The sequence below is a fragment of the Sorex araneus genome, chromosome 6, assembly GCF_027595985.1.
Source record: "Sorex araneus isolate mSorAra2 chromosome 6, mSorAra2.pri, whole genome shotgun sequence".
In the NCBI taxonomy this organism is placed as follows: domain Eukaryota; kingdom Metazoa; phylum Chordata; class Mammalia; order Eulipotyphla; family Soricidae; genus Sorex; species Sorex araneus.
The window spans coordinates 87,469,036-87,488,820 of NC_073307.1; the positions used below are offsets into that span (position 1 = coordinate 87,469,036).

At 43.5% G+C, this 19,785-nt stretch overlaps 1 protein-coding gene across 1 annotated transcript in view; it reads right to left on the reverse strand.

Moving 5' to 3' along the window:
- The window catches only part of ANO2 (anoctamin 2), a 373,823-nt gene that overhangs the window by 187,279 nt on the left and 166,759 nt on the right, over positions 1–19,785 (reverse strand). Inside the window, exon 10 of the mRNA XM_055142616.1 lies at positions 3,447–3,581. Within this exon, the coding sequence (XP_054998591.1) occupies positions 3,447–3,581 (135 nt within the window). The remainder of the gene's footprint in view (positions 1–3,446; positions 3,582–19,785) is intronic.

Consider the following 19,785-nt stretch of genomic DNA (forward strand, 5'->3'; position numbering starts at 1 on the left):
TGTTTGGCATATCCAGTATGCACGGGGAGCTTGCCAGGCTCTGCCGCACGGGCTCGATACTCTCAGTAGCTTGCCGGGCTCTCCGAGAGGGGCGGAGGAATCGAACTCGGGTCGGCCACATGAAAGGCGAATGCCCAACCGCCGTGCTATGGCTCCAGCCCATACTTAAAAGATAGCCCACTTAATTGATTCCATAACCCAGGAGGGGCGATGGAAGCAGACCAGTCCAGTCTCTCAATACCGCTCCTCTGACAGGCAATACAATTGTCTCTAACAATAAGACACACCATTTTATGGGTGTCTGTAACTGCTCTTTCGGGGGTGTGCTTGCATTTTCATTTCTGAAGATATACATCTGTGCCACCTGTGTGGACCAGAATTATTTCCAGAAGTGTGCTTTGCCACATGTATCCCCACGTGGGTTATCAGGACACGAAAAGATCGGAGATAAGAGAGTAAAGCCCTAGAGATTTGGCCATGATTCCTTTGGTCAGTCACATGACTGACACTGGGTCCCCCAAGACACCCCACAACCTGTATAATGAATAATAACAGCCCTTCTCATAACATTTTGTTTGCAAGGCTGCAGTGATAGTATAGCTAGTAGGGCTTGCACGCGGCCAACCCAGGTTCAATTCCCAGCATCCCATATGGTCCTCCGAGCACCGCCAGGAGAAATTCCTGACTGCAGAGCCAGCCAGGAGTAATCCCTGAGCATCATCGAGTGTGACTCAAAAATTAAAAAAAAAAAAAAAGTTTTGTTTGCTTGATTTCAGGCAAACAAGGCTTACTCCTGATTCAGGTCAGCACTCAGATGACCCTATAGGGTGTCAGGGATCACACCAAGGTTGGTTACAAACAAAGCCTTACCTCTCTGTCCCCATCATAAATTTGTGTGTGTGTTTGTGTGTTTGTGTAAACTAGTTAAGTTGCACTCCTATCACTGGGAATCTTAAGTGTATTAAAACACACAAATCACGCTCCAGCTAGCAAGGACTGTCTTGAAGAAGGCAAGGGGGGGAGGTTCATTTTTAATCTTGGCAAAGGGTTTCTTTTGTCTCTTCCACTTGCAGAAGACTCGATTCATCCAGCAGTTATTTGGTCGTACCCCGCTACAAGCCAGACGCTTGTCTCCGTGATTCCTCAGGTAGGTGCTTGACCACCACTTCACAGCCAAGGAGAGCAAGCCACGCAGAGCACTTGAGCCATCCACGGGGATGGCAGGTTTTGCACTCAGTCCTGAAGGTGATTGTGTGTTTATGTGATTGTAAGTATTTAAGTATTAAATATTTAAGTATTTGAGTGATTGTGTGTTTTTCAAGCTTTGCTCCAAAAGCCTGACCATAATGCACAAAAGGGAAAGGAGAAAGAGAGCAGAAAGGAAAGCGCCTCCCATCGAGGAAAGCAGGGGGTGGGGGTGTTGTGGTAGGGAGACCAGGGACATTGCCTGCTTTTCCCAGTCTCCGGTGACTCGGGGGTCATGCCCATAAGCCATCTCCTGCCAGCGCCTGATAATCTCGTCATTGGCCACTGCCCAGATCACACTGTTGCTTCTCCCGAAAAGGGAGCATAACATGAGGCCCCCATAACCAGGCCACCTAACTCTGCATCAGGCTGTTTCACACAGCGCACTCCAGAGGGGGGCAGGTGAGAGCCCTCCCCACCCCAAGGAACCCAGTTCCGGCAGTGAAAAACCTCCACAACCCAACTGCTGCCACGCTCAAGGCTGCTCCCCACATGCTCGGGCCGAGTCTCACATATGAGTAAATGTATTCCTGGACTGGGCGGCCGCTTTTGTGGCTGCATGATACATCATAAGACACGCCCTGCCCATTCCCCATAATTACCATACCACATTTGATGGGGTTCAGACAGTAGGCAACAAATCATAGAGGGAAATATATATATACATGCATATATACATATTTTCAGATATATATACCAAAGCTCACATCACCCAAACTTTAACAACACATTTGTAACAACCTATAGAATGTCTTAATGGCTCCTGCCAAAATAGAACAATTTTCACACTGTTTCCTATATGAACACTTTTTTTTAGAAGCATGTTCAGCAGTTCTTCATAACAGACAATACAAAATATGTTATTTCAGTTGTGTTTTGGGACAGGGATTGGGATTTGGGATGGAAACATCCTGAATTTGGTTGTGGGAAGGTGTCATGGTGGTGGGATTGCTGTTTGAATACTGAATATAATCAAACACTGTGGACTTATAAAATTAAAAAATTTTAAAAAATAAAATAATGTGGAGTTCATGCCCAATTCAATCAGCTTAATCAATGGCTGAATAAATCGAAGTACTCTTATACACACACACAAAGAAACAAAAAAAAACTGCAACAGAGCCTTCCTCCTTGCCAGAGGTCCTTGCTTCTCAGCCAACCTTCCAGCATTTCATGCCAATGAGGTTTGAGCAGAGAAACACTGGGATTGCTACCACATGCCTACCGACACTTCCTATCTAAGGTATTACTAGAAACCAGAAAAATAAAATAAAATAAAAAACAAGCTGGTTGAGGAAAGTACTTTTCAGGGATCATCTTGTTTGGGGATTTTTTGTTTTGTTTTTCTTTTTGGATTTTCAGGCCACACCCAGCAGTGCTCAGGGCTTACATCTGGCTCTGTACTCAGGGATCACTCTTGGGGTGCCAGGGATCGAGCCATGGTCAGCTGTATGCAAGGCAAAGGCCGGACTCTCTGTACTACCTCTTTGGCCCCCTCTGCCTCCATTTTGGCCACAGCAATCTTTCACTTGCCCCCAGAGAACCTGACCCTGAGAATTGCTAGAGTCAGAGAGGAAAGGAAACAGCATATGGTGTGGCTCTGAAGCCATTCCCAGGATTGGCAACTCCCATGCCTCTCTCTAGAGAGGATGTGTGTGCAGGGGAGAGAGACAGAGGTGAGGATTTACACAGGAAACATGCCAACTGTTCTGGCAAGTGGGATGGACTTCTGAACTACTAACACAGGGGAACGGAGTCTTTCACATTATTATTATTATTATTATTATTATTATTATTATTATTATTAAATCACCATGAGATAAACAGTTACAAAGTTGTCCATCATTGGGTTCCACTCATGCAATATTCCATCACCCATCCCTTCACCAGTGTACATTTCCCATCACCAATGTCCACAGTTTCCTGCCTTCCAGCCCCCAACCCTCTTTCCTTTGGGTCATTATGATTCATGAGACAGGTACGGTAAGGTTATCCCTTTACTTCCTTTCAGTACCCAGTCCTTGTCCAGAGTCATTCCAACTGTCATTGTCATAGTGGTCCCTTCTCTATCCTAATTGCCCTGTCCCCCTTCCCTCCACTTGTGGCAAGCTTCCAACAATGGGCCAGTTCTCCTGGCCCTCATTTCTGTTGTCCTTGGGTAATGGTTACACACCGTGTTCTTTTATACCCCACCAGCTTACCTGGGAATATCTTCTTCAATGGTCGCACAGCCGTACAGAAACACGATCACCCCAATGACAGATGATGGGATGAGGAAGTAGGTATATAACCCCAGCCAGGCAAAATACAGTCCAATTTTTTCTCCAAAATACTTTCTGGAAAGGAATGAAAAAAGGAAACGCAAATGAATCATATCACATCCTTTTCTTCTCTGTTTGTTTTAAACCTAGTAAGGGGGGTTGGGCTTGTCACCATAAATGGAAAAGGAGAAAAGTTTACAGAGGTCAGAAGGGTGCTAAGCAAATCAATGACTGGGTTTTGTTGTTGTTCTGAAACAAATGACGCAAATAGTTATGAGAAGGATTCCAGCCCTAACAGCAAACTAAAAAGGTGTCCTATACTTTGCCATCTTTATCAAACATGAATAAAACACATTATTTCATGAATACCAGTATCCAACCCATGAAAGAACACACAGGTTTGGAGTTGACTTATTTAAATAAAATATTCAAAATATATATTTGCATATATATTTAAGTATAAAATAATGAAGACACACATAGAGAAATAGCTGAAAAATATTTGAGAAAATATCAATCACAATTTATTTAGCTAATAGTATTGATCCATGTCCTTTAACTCCTTGTTTATTTTTCCCTGCATTTTAAACTCTCTACAGTGTTAAAGAGCTACTTTTATAGTCAAAAGCAATTTTTAAGAAGAAAATTTACCCACACATACCCTTTTAATACCTTGTTCATAAAATTAGTGAATTATTACTTTGAGCCTCTTAAGAGGGATTTTTCCCCCTTAGATAAATATTGATTATAGATGCCTGATGAGAAAAACACAATCCACAGAGGAGCAGTATGTTTTAGTTCTCAAGAGCCTCTGACATAAAATACAGAAAAGAAATGAGATTTTAGCCTTTCCTCTGGTGGGAGGAATGAGAAAGGAGAAAAAACGAATAGAATTCACCGACAGTCAGAGGTTCTCCTGACCTAGCATGCCAACAACTGCAATATAATACTTTCCACCCGTACACCTAGAGAAATTCAAAAAAATTATGAATCAAACTTTTCTTGAGCTCATCAGAGAGCAGAGGTGCTTATAAACTAGCCAGTTTAAAAGATGATGGGGCTTGAAAAATAGTACAGGGGCTAGTGTGATAGCACAACAGGTAGGGTGCTTGCGTTGCACATGGCCGACCCAGGTTCGATTCCAAGCATCCCATATGGTCCCCTGAGCACCACCAGGAGTAATTCCTGTGTGCATGAGCCAGGAGAAACCCCTGTGTATAGCCAGGTGTGACCTCCCCCCCACACACACACAAAAAAAAAAAAGGAAAAAAAATAGAACACTTGCCTTCTAAGCGAAAGACCCGGGCTTGGTTCTTGGCACAAAGTATGGTTCCCTGAACACCACCAGAAACAGTCCCTGAGCTCAGAGTCAGGAATAAACATTGGGTACAGCTGGGTGTGGCCTCAAAATGCCTCTCCCTGACACATGAAAGATAAGCCCGCCAAGGAAAGATGAGACATAACTATTGTACACAGGGCTGGAGGAAGAGTACAATGAGTAAGACGCTTGCTTGCCTTGTATGAAGCTGGTCAGGGTTCAATCCTGGCACCACATATGTTCCCCCAAGCCCACCAGGAGAGACCCCTGAAGTGCAGAACCAGGATTGAGCCCTGGCCTGAGCACCACAAGGTGTGACCATAAACCAAGAAGGAGGAGGAGGACAAGGAGGAAGAGGAGGAAGAAGAGAAGGAGGAAGAGGAGGGAGGGAAGGAAGGAAGGAAGGAAGGAAGGAAGGAAGGAAGGAAGGAAGGAAGGAAGGAAGGAAGGAAGGAAGGAAGGAAGGAAGGAAGGAAGGAAGGAAGGAAGGAAGGGAGGGAGGGAGGAGGGAGGGAAGAGGGAGGGAGGAGGGAGGAAGGGAGGGATATCATTGTACATACTACATGAAAAGAAAAGTGAGTCACCATACCATCAAAGTGAAAGCAATAGTTAAAATTATTAAAAATCTAGAAGATGAATAGTTTTATGGTAGAGTTATCTGGGAACTCCCAACAGAAGAGAAGTTTGCAATGCAACAGATTAATCACGAGATTCTATTCAAAGACCACTGTGAAGGTACTTTTAAGGAGGATGGGCAAATTTGGTGATTCCAGTGAGCCCCCTGAACTGTATCCAAGAAATCCTACCTTGACAGTGGAGGGGTGAAAGGATAGGCACCAGGGTAACCAAGTAAAGACAATTAGCCATTTTAAATCTTGCCGATATAAGGGGTAACCAATCATATACAACATGGAAGTGGCTTACGTGTGGGATTTCGAACATTTGGAGGGGGCACAGGTGGGAGAACTTCCTCTTTGACTCTTCACCTACTCCAGGGGTAAATACAACTTGCTTTAAGTTTCTACGGATATTTCAAATACAATATCCAAAAGTCAATTTAAAAAAAAAAACTCAGAGAAACATTAAAAAGTGTTTTAAACTCACCACCAAAAAACTTGGAAGTAGGAGTCAGGAGATAGTACAGCAATTAAGGTACATGCCTGGCATGCACCCAACGTGGGTTTAATTCCTGGTACCACATGATACCCCAAGCATTGCTAGGGGCATCTCTGGAGGTTCCTCCAGCCTGCCTGATGTGACCTGGATAATCCCCAACACCACACTGAGGGTTCATGCGCATCACATCCTCCATCCTTTGCATTAAACCACTAGTCCAATTGGCCAAGAGTCATTCTTGGAACCAAAAGGGCTCCTGAACATCCATCACTTGTGAGATCCTCAAAAATAAATAAGGAAATCAATAAAGCCAAAATTAATCTAGATGTCAGAATTACGGGACAGGTGTTTTAAATAATTATAATTGATATGTCAAAGAAGAATCTGGTGCAAAATATGAGAAGACTTGAAATTTCCACAGAGACAAAACTGGAAAGTTGAATTGCTCAAAACAAAAACCACAAATGAAATCAGATATTAAAAAAAAATGTCTCCAGTAGAGTGCCTTAGCAAGAGACTAAAAAACAGCTGAGGAAAATTCGGTTTAATATTTGCTCTTAATATAAGTCAATAAATATTATTCAAACTAAGGCACAAAGAGACCAAAAACTGAAGAGGAAAAAAAGTAAAATAACTTACAATCAAGAGCTTTCGGACAATATCCAAGGACCTATTGTACATGTAATTAAAGTCCCAAAGGATTAATAAAAAAGGAAGAAAAAATATTGAATGGATTATGACTAAGAATTTTCCAAAATTAATGAAAAACAACAAAATACAGAGCCAAGAACTCCGGAGAATCCCAAGAAGAATAAATACAAAACCCAAATATGAAAACCCATATATCATAACCGAATCACTAAATATTGTAACCAAACTTCTGAAAATCTTTCATCTGGAATGGCAGGGAGTGGGGAGTGAGAGGCAAAGAAAGATAGTATATAAATAAAGATAGTATATAAATAAACAGGGTAATGTTTGCAGCCAATTTCTTGTCAGATCTATATAAAAAACAAGAAAGAGTGGAAAACTCAAAGTAGTATGGGAAGAAAGAAAAAAGTGAATCCAGAATATTATATGCAAAGGAAATGCATTCTTAAAACGATGTCATATCAAAGACTATCTGAGCAAACTCATTGTCGAAAATCTAAACTACAAGAAATGCTAAGGGGGGCTCTTTAGACAAAAGGAGAATGATTTCAGTTAAAATTTTTGATCTACACACCAAAATTATAGTGTGCCTAAAGTGATTGAAAGAATAACAAATATAAACATACATTTCTGATTTCTTTAAAAGATAATTCACAGCAGAATCTCCTGCCCCTGCGCTAGGCTATCTCCACTGGGGCCCCTCGAAAGGGGGCGGGTTGAGTTTCCCTCCCCACCCCAAGCAGAACCCTGGCAACCAAAAACCTCCAGAACCCAGCCACAGCCATGCTCAAGGCCACTCTCCACATGCTCAGGCAACCCTCATGCATGAAGGAATCGGCAGAGGAACCCAGGTATGCAGGACCTGTGGCTGAGATCTCCAAGCCTGCTTAGATCAGGACTGGGCCTCCTCCACCCAGATCCCCAGTTTTCCAGTAACTTGACAGTTAAACTCACAAACTGTCCCATGTAATCTCATCAATGGCCAAGATCCAGAGACTATTAAACAAAGCTCCCGAAAGAGAGTGATACAGTGTTTCCTGGAGCGTGCAGCCGTGAAGAACTCTCATACTCTAGCCCACTGATGTACCTAAAGCAGCACACATGTTTGGTTTTAACATATTTACTTGTATTCTCTTATATGCAGGCTTAAATAGCCCAAAAATAAAATACAACCTTCACACATTTCCCTCTTATTGTGGTGGGAAGATGCTTGTTGGTTGGGTGGGGGTTTGAATATTATCTGTAATAAACTATTGTGAGCTACTTTCACTGTATCACTGTCATCCGATTGTTCATCAATTTACTCAAGTGGGCACCAGAAACCTCTCCATTCGTTCCAGCCCTGACATTTTAGCAGCCTCTCCTTACTCATCTTTCCCAACGATTGGAGGCTCTTTCAGGGTCAGGGGAATGAGACCTGTTATTGTTACTGTTTTTGTCATATCATATATGCCACGGGCTTATTGCCAGGCTCTGCCATGCAGGTGGGATATTCTCGGTAGCTTGCAAGGCTCTCTGAGAGGAGTATATATAAATATATATATATATATATATATATATATATATATATATATATATATTTCCCTCTATGATTTTATGGAAAATAGGTAGGGAGTGTCTTATGATGTGTCCAGGAATATGGAATATGTTCATTCATACATGAACTACTTTATGAAAAAAATGTATAAAAATCACACAAAAAATGATAATTCACTATCTAGAGCATGAATTCTCAATGAAAAAAAATATTCCCACAGAGGGATGGATTTAGTTCTTTGGAATCCAGAAATTATGTTAATTATCATAGTGAGTTTTTTCTCTTTTTTTGGGGGGGGTAGGGTGAGTCATTCTAGGCAGTGCTCAGGGCTTACCATTGGTTCTACACTCAAGGATCCTCTTGGTGGTGCTCAGGAAAATATATGAGCTCAAACCCAGGTGGGTGTGCTCAAGACAAGTGTCCTGCAACTGTACTCTATCTGTGTGCATAGCCAGGGAACTGGAGAAATGGTACAGCAGATAAGTCACAGACCTGCAGGCAGCCAACCCAGGTTCAATCCCTGGCACCTAATATGGTTTCCTGAGTCCCACCATAAGTGACCCTTGGGTGGTGCAGAGCCAGGAGTAAACCCTGAGTACTGCTGGGTGTGGTTAAAAGAAATGGACCTAACCAATTAGTAAGTGTTGGAAATAAGATGGAATCAAAAGATGCATTCAATCCAAAGGAAGACAGAGGATAGAGGAAAATCAGAAATAAAGAAGGAGCAAATGAAACAAACAGCATGGCAATAGATTTAAAATGCAAAAACATTAAAGATCAAATTAAATATACATGTACCAGAAGCCCATTTTAAATATGAAGATACCTATAGAATAAAATTAAATAATGAAAAAATTATATATCATGTAAACACGAATCAAAAAAAAGCTGAAACTGGGTATACACCAAAGCAAAGAACATTGCTAGGGACAAAGAGAATCATCAAATAATGATAAATTGGTCAATTCATTAAGAGGATCCAAAAATGTGCACATCTAATGCAGAGACAAATATATAATAAAAACTGATAGAACTGAAGTTATAAGAAGGCAAATATTCAAGTGTAACTTAGACTTCAAAATACCGAGTAGATGTAAAATCTTTACTGATCAGTAAAGATTTGAAAGGCATTACATGTCAATTTGACTAGGGCTACATTTATAGAACACTCCACCAAAACACAGAAAACTCATCCTTTTCCATACTCTTTCACCAAACTAAACCACTTTCTGACTCATACTGCATAGTTAACAAACTTTAAATGAGCCTGACTACAACTAAATTTAACTAGAAACTAACAGCAGAAAGATAAGTGACCAAATGCAAGTTCAATCATATTGTACCTATGGTTGATAAAACTGTGATCTAAGAACACTGATGGGGTAATGGTGGAGACGTACAGGCACTCTGGAGTGGGTATGGTGTAACAGCAGGGCACATATGCGAAATATTATAAAATGTCATTCTAATAACATTCTATGTAACTCATGGATTAAAAACAACATCATAGAATACATTAGAAAAAATATTTGCTTGAAAGTGAGAAGACAACATATCAAAACTTATGGGATACTATTAAAGCAATGCTTAGAAATGTACAGGATTGAGTATTTCTCTTAACATAAGACAGGGTTAAATCAATAACCCAAGCTTATATTTTAACTTTGGAAAAAGAAGAACTAAATTCAATTCAATGAAAATACAAGGAGATAAATAACAAAAGGAGGAAGCTGAAATCTGTAAAATTGAAAATAGGGAAATAATAAAGTCAGTGAAAATTGACTGAAAGGCTAGCTGAAACTGATCAATGTTAGTTGGACCAATCCAGAAAATGGAAGTTCAAACATGAATTTCCGATGTTTTGGATTCCCTACAGTTCTTACTTTCCATTACTATGTGATATAAGTTGTCTTTGTATCTTATCTTCTCTATGAGTTTGCATTACTCATCTCTGGAGGAAGCGTCAGAAGGTCAGGAGAGAGGGAGAGAGATTACGGACCTGCTGCTTTCATCTCTGCCTTGTTTTCTCCCACTTCTAACTCCCACCACACCTGTTCTAGGTGAGAAAAACGAAAGCTCCCTTGAGTAAACATACTTGTCCAAGGTTACATTGGCTAATTCATGGTAGAACAAAACCTTGACTTCTTGTCCTCAAGGGTAGCAATAGTAGCTGGTGTTTGTTAAAGGCCAGTCATTTGCCAAGTCCGTTCTAAGATTACAATAATTCTTTTAGTTTCTGATCTTCTCAACTGTATGACACAGCATGCTAATATATTCAAGTTGTAGGTGAAGAAATTGTTGTGTGAAAAGAATAATTCAAGGTCACATAGCTAGTTAAGAAAAAGAAAGAGTCTCCAAAGACAGAGAGTCTAATTTGAAGTTCTAGTAATTAACCTACATGTTGTATGGACTTGTAAGAGGGATGGAGAGAAGTACAAAAAATGGGTAGGGGAGGGACATACCCAGAGAACAGGTGCTGAGTTGAGAAGGATCACCTCCCCTCCACTCAACCATTACTGCCATGTTCTTATATTTTTCCCCCAGCTTCAGAGATGGAAAACTCATGCCATCTACAACCTTTTCCCCCGTTGCCTGCTATGTTTTTGCTTAAGGAGTCAATCTAATTAATTAAATCTGACTAGGGAATTTGAGCACTTCTTCCAGGAAAACATCTGCATTCAACAGAAGTGAAATGGAGACAGCCTTCAGAGTCTTCATCTCCTTCCAGCACTCAGTTCTTTGGCACAGAGATCCCTTCTCTATCCTCGCTGCCCTCCCCACATCACCACTTGTGGCAAGTTTCCACCCATGGGCCATTCCTCCTGGTCCTTGGTTGCACTGTCCTTAGGTATTAGTCTCATACTGTGTTTCTGTATATCCCACAGATGAGCTCTATTATTCTGTGTCTGTCCCTCACCCTCTGACTCAGCATGACTCGGCATGATAACTCTTCAAATCCATCCATTTATATGTGAATTACATGACCTTATTAATCCTGATGAAGTAGATAAAGTGAAAAATATGATAACCTTTCAGTACCTGTATTGCAAACCAAAATACCCAGAAGGAGAGATAGATAGATACAGAGTTAGAAATAGGTAGAGAGAGAGGGGGAGAAAAAGAGAGAGAGAGAGAGAGAGAGAGAAGAAGAAGAAAAGTGCCTGCCACAGATATAGGTTGTAGGGAGAAGACTGGGAGAGAAACTGGGGATATTAGTGGGGATAACTGGTGGAGGGATGGTTGTTGGAACACTGTATGACTAAAACACAATCATGAAAGCTTTAACTGTATCTCATAATGATCCAACTAAAAATACTTTCAAGAGCTTAGATTCATCCATGGGAATGGAGTCAGCCCCAGCCACCTGGGGTGGCATGGGAGAAAATAGAGCCAGAATTGCCAGAATCTACAGTTTTCCAGTGGGAGGGAGGGATGTTACTCTGTATTTCTTCTAAATTTTAAATGCCTGTGATTAATTCAACTGAAAAAATATTCAAAACGTCAAACAAAAGATACCTGAGAAGTGGGTAATGTCTACAGGGTATGAGCGGGCGCCCTCTGCTCTTCAGTCGGGAGGCTGGCCAGGTTACTGGCCTCTGTTCATTCCCAATTTGGGGGACTTAACTTTCCTAAGCTTCTCTCTTTTCCCCACTGGAAAATATGTCACTATAAAAAAAAGAGCAAGGTATATGAGGACACAGCAAGTAGTAATGTTAGCCGACAAAGATCATATTATTCTGAAGATCCGTGTCATCCACTACACTACAATGAAGTGTTCCTGTTCATTGAACAACGCTCTTGAGTGAGTAAAAATATGGCCACAGAATGTGGGGGGAAAAAAACGTATGTGTATATACATACACATATGTGTGTATACATATGCATATGTGTATACACACACAAATGTGTATATACATATGCATATGTGTGTATGTACATCATACACAACAATAGACTTGTATCCAGAAGGCATTTTTGAACTTGTATGCTTCAGAAAGAAAGAAGCAGACAACCTAATAGAAAAATAAGTAAATACTTGAAGAGACCCCTCATAAAATACATATCATATATAAAAATTACCTCTACTTTCTTTTTTTTTATTAGTGAATCACCGTGAGGTACAGTTACAGACTTACAAACTTTCGTGCTTGTGTTTCGGTTAGACAATGATCGAATACCTCTCCCTCTACCAGTGCCCATTTTCCACCACCAAAGATCCCAGCATCCCTCTCACCACCCCGACCCCATCCTCTCCACCCCGCCCAGCCTCTGTGGTGGGCATTCCCTTTTGCTCCCTCTCTCCTTTTGGGTGTTGTGGTTTGCAATAGAGGCATTGAGCAGCCATCATGTTCGGTCTATAGTCTATTTTTGGCACGCATCTTTCAATCTGAATGGGTCCTCCCAACACCCTTTACTTGGCATTCCCTTCACTATCTGAGATATCTTTTCCTCCAGCATGTGAGACCAGTTTCCAAGCTGTGAGGCAGACCTCTTAGTCCTTATCTCTACTACTCTTGGGTGTTAGTCTCCCACTCTGTTACTTTATATTGCGCAGATGAGTGCAATCTTTCTATGCCTGTCCCTCTCTTTCTGACTCATTTCAATTAACATGATACTTTCCATGTTGGTCCACTGATATGCAAATTTCATGACTTCATCTTTTCTAACAGCTGCATAGTATTCCATAGTGTAGATGTACCAAGGTTGCTTTAACCAGTCATCTGTTCTCAGACATTCGGGTTTTTTCCAGATTTTGGCTATTGTAAACAGTGCAGCAGTGAACACACAAGTTCAGATGAAAAATGACCTCTTGTTTCTTAATCATTAGACCTTAGGGAAATGGAAGGAAATGGCAATGCAATACCAATATACAGTGAGGAGAATGGCATAAATGGAGAAGTATTAGAATCTCTCTACATCTCTGCAAATGTGGAGAAATAAGATGCCAACATGACACTGACGGGGTGTATATTAGGTAGAATCACTTTGCAAAATTGCATGTCTGTAAGTACTAGCATAGTACATGGACCTTTCTTATCATCCAGTAATCCTGCTCCTATGCATATCACTGTATCACTGTCATCCCGTTACTCATCAATTTGCTCGAGCAGGCACCAAGTAATGTCTCCATTGTGAGACTTGTTACTGTTTTTGGCATATCGACTACACCACGGCTCTGCCATGTGGGCGAGACACTCTCAGTAGCTTGCGGGCTCTCCAAGAGGGATGGAAGAATTGAACCCGGGTCGGCCCATGTATATACACACCATGTATATACATATATATACAGAAATGGGCACATGTCCACCTAGAAACACATGTGCTTCGAGTGTAATCATAGCAGCACCATTTGTTATAGCCCCTATCTGGAAACTCCAAATGCATCTAAGCAATAGAACGAATAAATGCACGGTGATGCATTTGTCCAAAGGAAAATTATACAGCAGTGAGAATGACTCAGTTACAAACACAACCATGCTGGAAAAATCTCAGAGTAGTACAAAAGAAGTCAGAGTTTCTAAGTATTTCCTTCTATTTGTATAATGTTTGAAAACAAAATTGCTGAGCTAGATAGTAGTTTGCTTTAAGATGGTAGGAAGTGGAAGGGAATGAGGTGGGGACAGGGAAAGTTCTGGGTACTAATGAAGTCATGAAAAGCTGAATGACAACCTGGCCAACAATACACCGTAGATATGACAGTGGTCCCAACACACAACCATGATGGGAAATCTAAAGCTACCGCATAGCCAAGGAATGAAGTAGATTATATTGTCTAGGTTCATGTTATTACACCCTGGAGTAGGGCTTCTTAATTTTTTTTTCCATTTGCAGCCCCTTAACCCTCAAGAAATGTTTATGCAGGGCCGCAGCAACAGTACAGTGGGTAGGGCATTTGCCTGGCATGCAGATGACCTGGGTTCGATTCCCAGCATCCAATATGGTCCCCTGAGCACCACCAGGAGTCATTCCTGAGTGCAGAGCCAGGAGTAGCCCCTGAGCATTGCTGGGTGTGACCCAAAAAGAAAAAAATAAGAAACATGTGTGCAATTGCAGGTATATATGTATGCAGGTCAATCATTTACTGATAATAAATCACAAAGAATTTTATTTTCAAACAGATTTGTAAACTTTCACCACATCCAGTTATGCAACCCCATAGTGTATCACAACCTACAGTTTTAGAAGTTAGTTTCTAGGATATTCACCAGACAGTAAAATTGACTAAATTGTGCTATGTGAGAAAGCCATGTTTTGCCTTGCTCTCAATACAAGTTTTATGAGTATGTTCAGTTTGCAAAATCTCAGCGAAATGCATATTTATTCGTACATGCATAGAGAATACTTTTTTGTTGTTGTCTTAGGGCCCCATCCAGCAGTGCTCGAGGGACCAAATGCTGTACCAGGGATTGAACCAGAGCCAGCCGCATCCAAGGCAAGCACCTGAACTCCTGTACTATCTCTTTAGTACTTTAATTTTTATAGGGCTTTAAAACAAACACCACGGGGCTGGAGTGATAGCATAGTGAGTAGGACATTTGCCTTGCACGCGGCCGACCCGGGTTCAAATCCCAGCATCCCATATGGTCCCCTGAGCACCGCCAGGAGTAATTCCTGAGTGCAGAGCCAGGAGTAACCCCTGTGCATTGCCAGGTGTGACCCAAAAACCAAAAAAATAAAATAAAATAAAATAAAATAAAAATAAAACAAACACCGCATGTGTTATAACGACAGGCCAACACATCCCCCTGGTAGTATCTTGGCCATTCCCTTGTCTTCTAGAGAAACGGCATTTAATCCACACGTATCACTCGGGCATCGTCTGTCAGCATGGAGTTTCCACCTGAATAAGGCTCAGAAGACCTGGTTAACCAGAGAGCAGGGCAGCCAGTCCCAGAATGCAAGGTGGGCACACACAGCAGGGCAGCCCAGGACAATGACACAGGCCAAGGGGAGGAGAAGAGCCTGAGATGTGTATCTCAGCGCAGACACGCCAGGAGGGTGTGGTCCAGGGGAACAGGCCCCGGCAGCCAGAGCAGGGGCCACTCCTGCTCTCAAGTCCTGCCCAACCCGCCTCAGCCTGACAGCGCAGCATTCTGGCAACTTCCTTCCTGGCCTTCCACGGAGCTGTCAGACTTTCCTGGGCCCCCTCAGGAGATGGATTAGAGGCAAACCCACTTGGGTGCCCTAAGCGGTATTTGTGGGCAGGTGCAGGGGGAGCCAGAAAGAAAGGGATGAGTCTTTAGCATTCAAGTTCACAATGGTTTTCTTTTTTTCTTCTCTGGAAGACAGCCTGGAAACTCCCAGCTCCCCCAAGAAGTCAGGCCAGCCCACAGTGGTGAAGCCATGAGGGGGGCCAAGATGGCGCCTGCCTTTACAGTCAGCACCCTGTTCCCATCCCTCAGCCCTGGGGGAGACGGTGGAGACCGTGGCTGATGTGGTTGGTAGGGAGTCAGCCCTGAAGCCACGTGGTGGGGGAGAAATCTATCTGGCACAGCCAAGGTGCCAAGCCCCAGGTTACGAGATTTCACCACAGGTGATGTTTACTAAACATCATCGGGCAAGTTAAAAATTAGTATTGGGCCCCGGAGATGTGATCCTGGGGGCCGCACACGTGTGCAGCCTCTCTGCATCTGCACGAGGGTGAATCCAGACCCAGCTAAACCACTTTCGACATGGGCAGCTCCTTGCAGAATGTCTCCAGCCTGAGAACTAAGCTGCGACCCCGTGCCCGCCCAGGAGGGGAAAGGTATTTCTCTCTCTCGCCTCTCCCTTTCCGGGGATGAAGGGCATGGGGACCGCTATATTATGACGACCACAGATGGGGTTTACAAGCTTGCAATGATCCAATATCTGGAAGAAATCTCCCTGGACTTAGTTGTTAAAGTACTTCACAACAGGTCTGACTCTAGTGGGGTACTCCTAACAATAATGGTGAGGTTTGTGTTGAAATATTGAATGTAACCAAAGTAAATAGAAAGTAAAGTGAAATTTATCAGTTACAAGGTGGGGGGTGTGGGGGTGGGTGGGATGGGAGGTGTACTGTGGGGTTTTTTTGGTGGTGGGATATGGGCACTGGTGAAGGGATGGCTGTTTCAGCATTGTATAACTGAGACTTAAGCCTGAAAGCATTGTAATTTTCCACATGGTGATTAAACAAAATAAAATTCTTATTTAAAAAATTAGTATTGGAATTAAGCTTAGATTCAGTTTGGCAGAGCGCTTAGAGGTGCCTGGGTCTTTTCAGGTTCTTAAAGCTTTTCTCTTGGGGATGAATTGTTGAGCCACGTCAGGGTTCAGACTCCCGGGCAGAATGGCCTCCCAGTTCAAGGGGTCTGCCCCTCAGAGCCCCCATACCAAGTACTATCCATGTGAAGAGGACGTTGGGCGCATCCTTGCCATGGAAGACGAATGCACTTCCAGCCCAGAGACTGTCCACTGGGAATTTTTTTTTTTGCTTTTTGGGTCACACCCGGCGATGCTCAGGGGTTCCTCCTGGCTCTGCACTCAGGAATCACCCCTGGCAGTGCTCGGGGGGGACCCTATGGGATGCTGGGAATCGAACCCGGGTCAGCCGCGTGCAAGGCAAACGCCCTCCCCGCTGTGCTATCGCTCCAGCCCCTCACTGGGAATTTCTTTGTCTTGACCCGTATTTTTCCCAAAGTGAGTGAATGACTCAGAAGTCATGGTTGGGGGTGGGGGGGGCAGAATAATAATTTGTTTGTTGGGACAAATTTTCTGTAGGGCACTAACTGATCTTTTTTCATTTTGTTTGGTTTGTTCTTGTTTTTTCATTTGTTTTTCTTTTTTTCCGAAAAGGGTGCTATAAGACAAAGAAGTGTGGGACTGTCTGGCTTAGATCTTGCGGTGCCATCTTATCTCTGCTGCTTGGCAGGTGAGCTGGACCGGCTGGCCCCAGGGCCGTGTGGGCATTTGCCCATGAGTGACCAGGCCAGCAGGGCCTCAACAGGCCACGCAGTTGACACTGCCAGGATGTGCTGCCTCTTCCTTGCCCTGCCCCAGGCTCCCCAGGGCCACTGTGCGTGAGAACCTCTGGACCCACTAGACCCATCCATGGGCTATGGGCTGGGGATGGAGGTGGCGGCACCATTGAAGGGCCATCCATGTTCCTAGATACCGTACTTAGCCACACTGGTTAGACATGCAGGCAGTGCCACAGCACTCTGACCCCAGCCTAGATTTCGGTCCTGTTATTTCTAAGGCCACATTTGAGGAGACGGGGTGAAAATCCGGGTTACCAGAGTTTGTCCTCACATTTCTAAGTGATTCTCCCCCCCCCACCCCCGCCATCCCCTGCCCCGGCTCTATCCTTCCATTCCTACGCCAGAGCAATATGTCCCCACTGTAAGGGGGACCCAGAAGAATTACCTTCAACTCAACAGCTACCCCTCTCAAGCCTCTCAAAGCCTTTCCCCCTCGTAACTTCTCATTGGAAAAATTAAAATTTTTCTTGTGGAGCTCATAGTAATTTTCCCATTTTTCATCTGCTTTATCACCTCCCACTCCACTCTTCACCCTGCTCCTAGAGATTTTCCATCCTCCTCCTTTCCTGGGAGACAGAGATTGGGGGTGGAGGGAGAAGTCAGTAGAATTATTGTGACAAAAACCAAGAAGAGAATTGGAGACCAGAGAGGTAGTACAGTAACTTAGTAACTAAGGAGCTTGCCTTGCATACAGGCAACCTAGCTTCACTCCCCAGTACTTCATATGGTCCCCCGAGCCCCACCAGGAGGGATCCCTGAGCTCAGAGCCAGGAGAAAGCCCTGAGCACTGCCATGTTTGAGGATGTGACCCAAAAACCAAGTAAATACATAACTGACACTGTCACTGTCATCCCATTGCTCATCGATTTGTTCGAGCGGGCACCAGTAACGTCTCTCATTGTAAGACTTATTGTTACTGTTTTTGGCATATCCAATATGCCACGGGTAGCTTGCCAGGCTCTGCCGTGCGGGCACAATACTCTCGGTAGCTTGCATAACAATTTTGTAAAAAGAGAGCTGAAAGGGATTCAAACATCCCCAGTGCAGAACAAGCATAATCAATTTCTTTTTCCCAGGGCCCATAACCATAGACCCAGGAGCTCACCATCTTTCTCCCCAGTGCCTCTAGACATACAGTCACAGGACATTAAGTTTCCCAAGCCTGTGATCCCCCAACTGCTGTCCCAGCTCTGCCTCGGGACAACAGCCTGGCAAAGTCAGGGTCGGATCCTAGCCTGGATCACATGTGTTGGAGAACAACAGCTGACATTCTGCTATTGTTGGAAGGAGCCACGCTGCCTCCCCTTCGCTGGTACACGCCAGCAGGGATAGTGACTGGCTAAGCTGGTGAAGAGTGTAATAGCCAGCGGTGTGATAGCCTGACTCTTTCAGGGAGGTCAGGACAAGGCACCCTCCTGAAATAGTACATTTTAGTACTACTGGCAAATTAACAAAGAACAATAAGGAGCAGAGGATAGAGCCCAGGGGAAGAGTACTCACCTGATATGTGTGAGGCCCTGGGTTCCATCTCCATTACCACATCACCCCAAATTACAGAGGGATCAAGGATGGATTCAAGTGATAGAGCACAGACCTTGCATACTGAGGTCCTGGCTTCCATCCCTAGCTCTGTCTGTCACCCCCATAGAAGCATCCGGTATGGCTAAATAACACAATCAATAAGAGAAAGTTTTTAAGAGGAATGGAGAGATAGATTAAGTGGGAAGTGCACCTTGCTCACAGTCAATGCAGGTTTAATCTCCAGACCCCATATGGTACCCCAAGCCCTCCCAGGAGTCATCCCTGAACACGGCACTAAGAGTAAGCCCTGAGCACCTCCAGAAGTGACCCCCTAACCATATAATAAAAATAAACAAAGTAGAGTCAGACATAGCTAGGCTCAAGATGATCACCCTCATATGTGGATTATAGAGTAACAGAATGGGACACTCACACCCAAGAGTAGTAGAGATAAGAACCAGGAGGTCTGCCCCACAGCTTGGAAACTGGCCTCACATGCAGGGGAAAAAAGGCATCAGAGACAGAGAAGGGAACACCTAGTAGAGAATGTTGGGAGGACCCACTCGGATTGAAAGCGGCGTACCAAAAGTAGACTATAGATCGAACATAATGGTCACTCCATACCTCTATTGCAAACTACAACACCCAAAAGGAGAGAGAACAAAAGGGAATGCCCTGCTGCAGAGGCAGGGTGGGGTGGTGGGGATTGGGATGGGGGTGGTGGGAGGGATACTGGGATCATTGGTGGAGGAGAGTGGGCACTGGTGGAGGGATGTAAAGGAAATGCAAACATGAAAGCTCATAAGTTTGTAACTGTACCCCACGGTGATTCCCTAATAAAAACTTAAAAAAAAACTACTGGCAATGTACTTTTTAAAAAAGAGAACATAGAAAAATTCATATGTTAAAAAAAAAAGACTCTCGGTCCTCATCAAACCAAGCTCAGCTCCAGTCCTGACTTTCAGAGACAGCATGATGCCAACTAATGGGAACTTATGGGGGCAGTGGGGAGGTCATACTATTTGGAACCAGACTTTGTGCCACTTCCGTCAAGTGGATCCTTCGCCCCTATCAAGTTCTCTACTTTCAACCGTTTTCAGATAAACAACTGATGGGAAGGAACGTGCAAGGTGT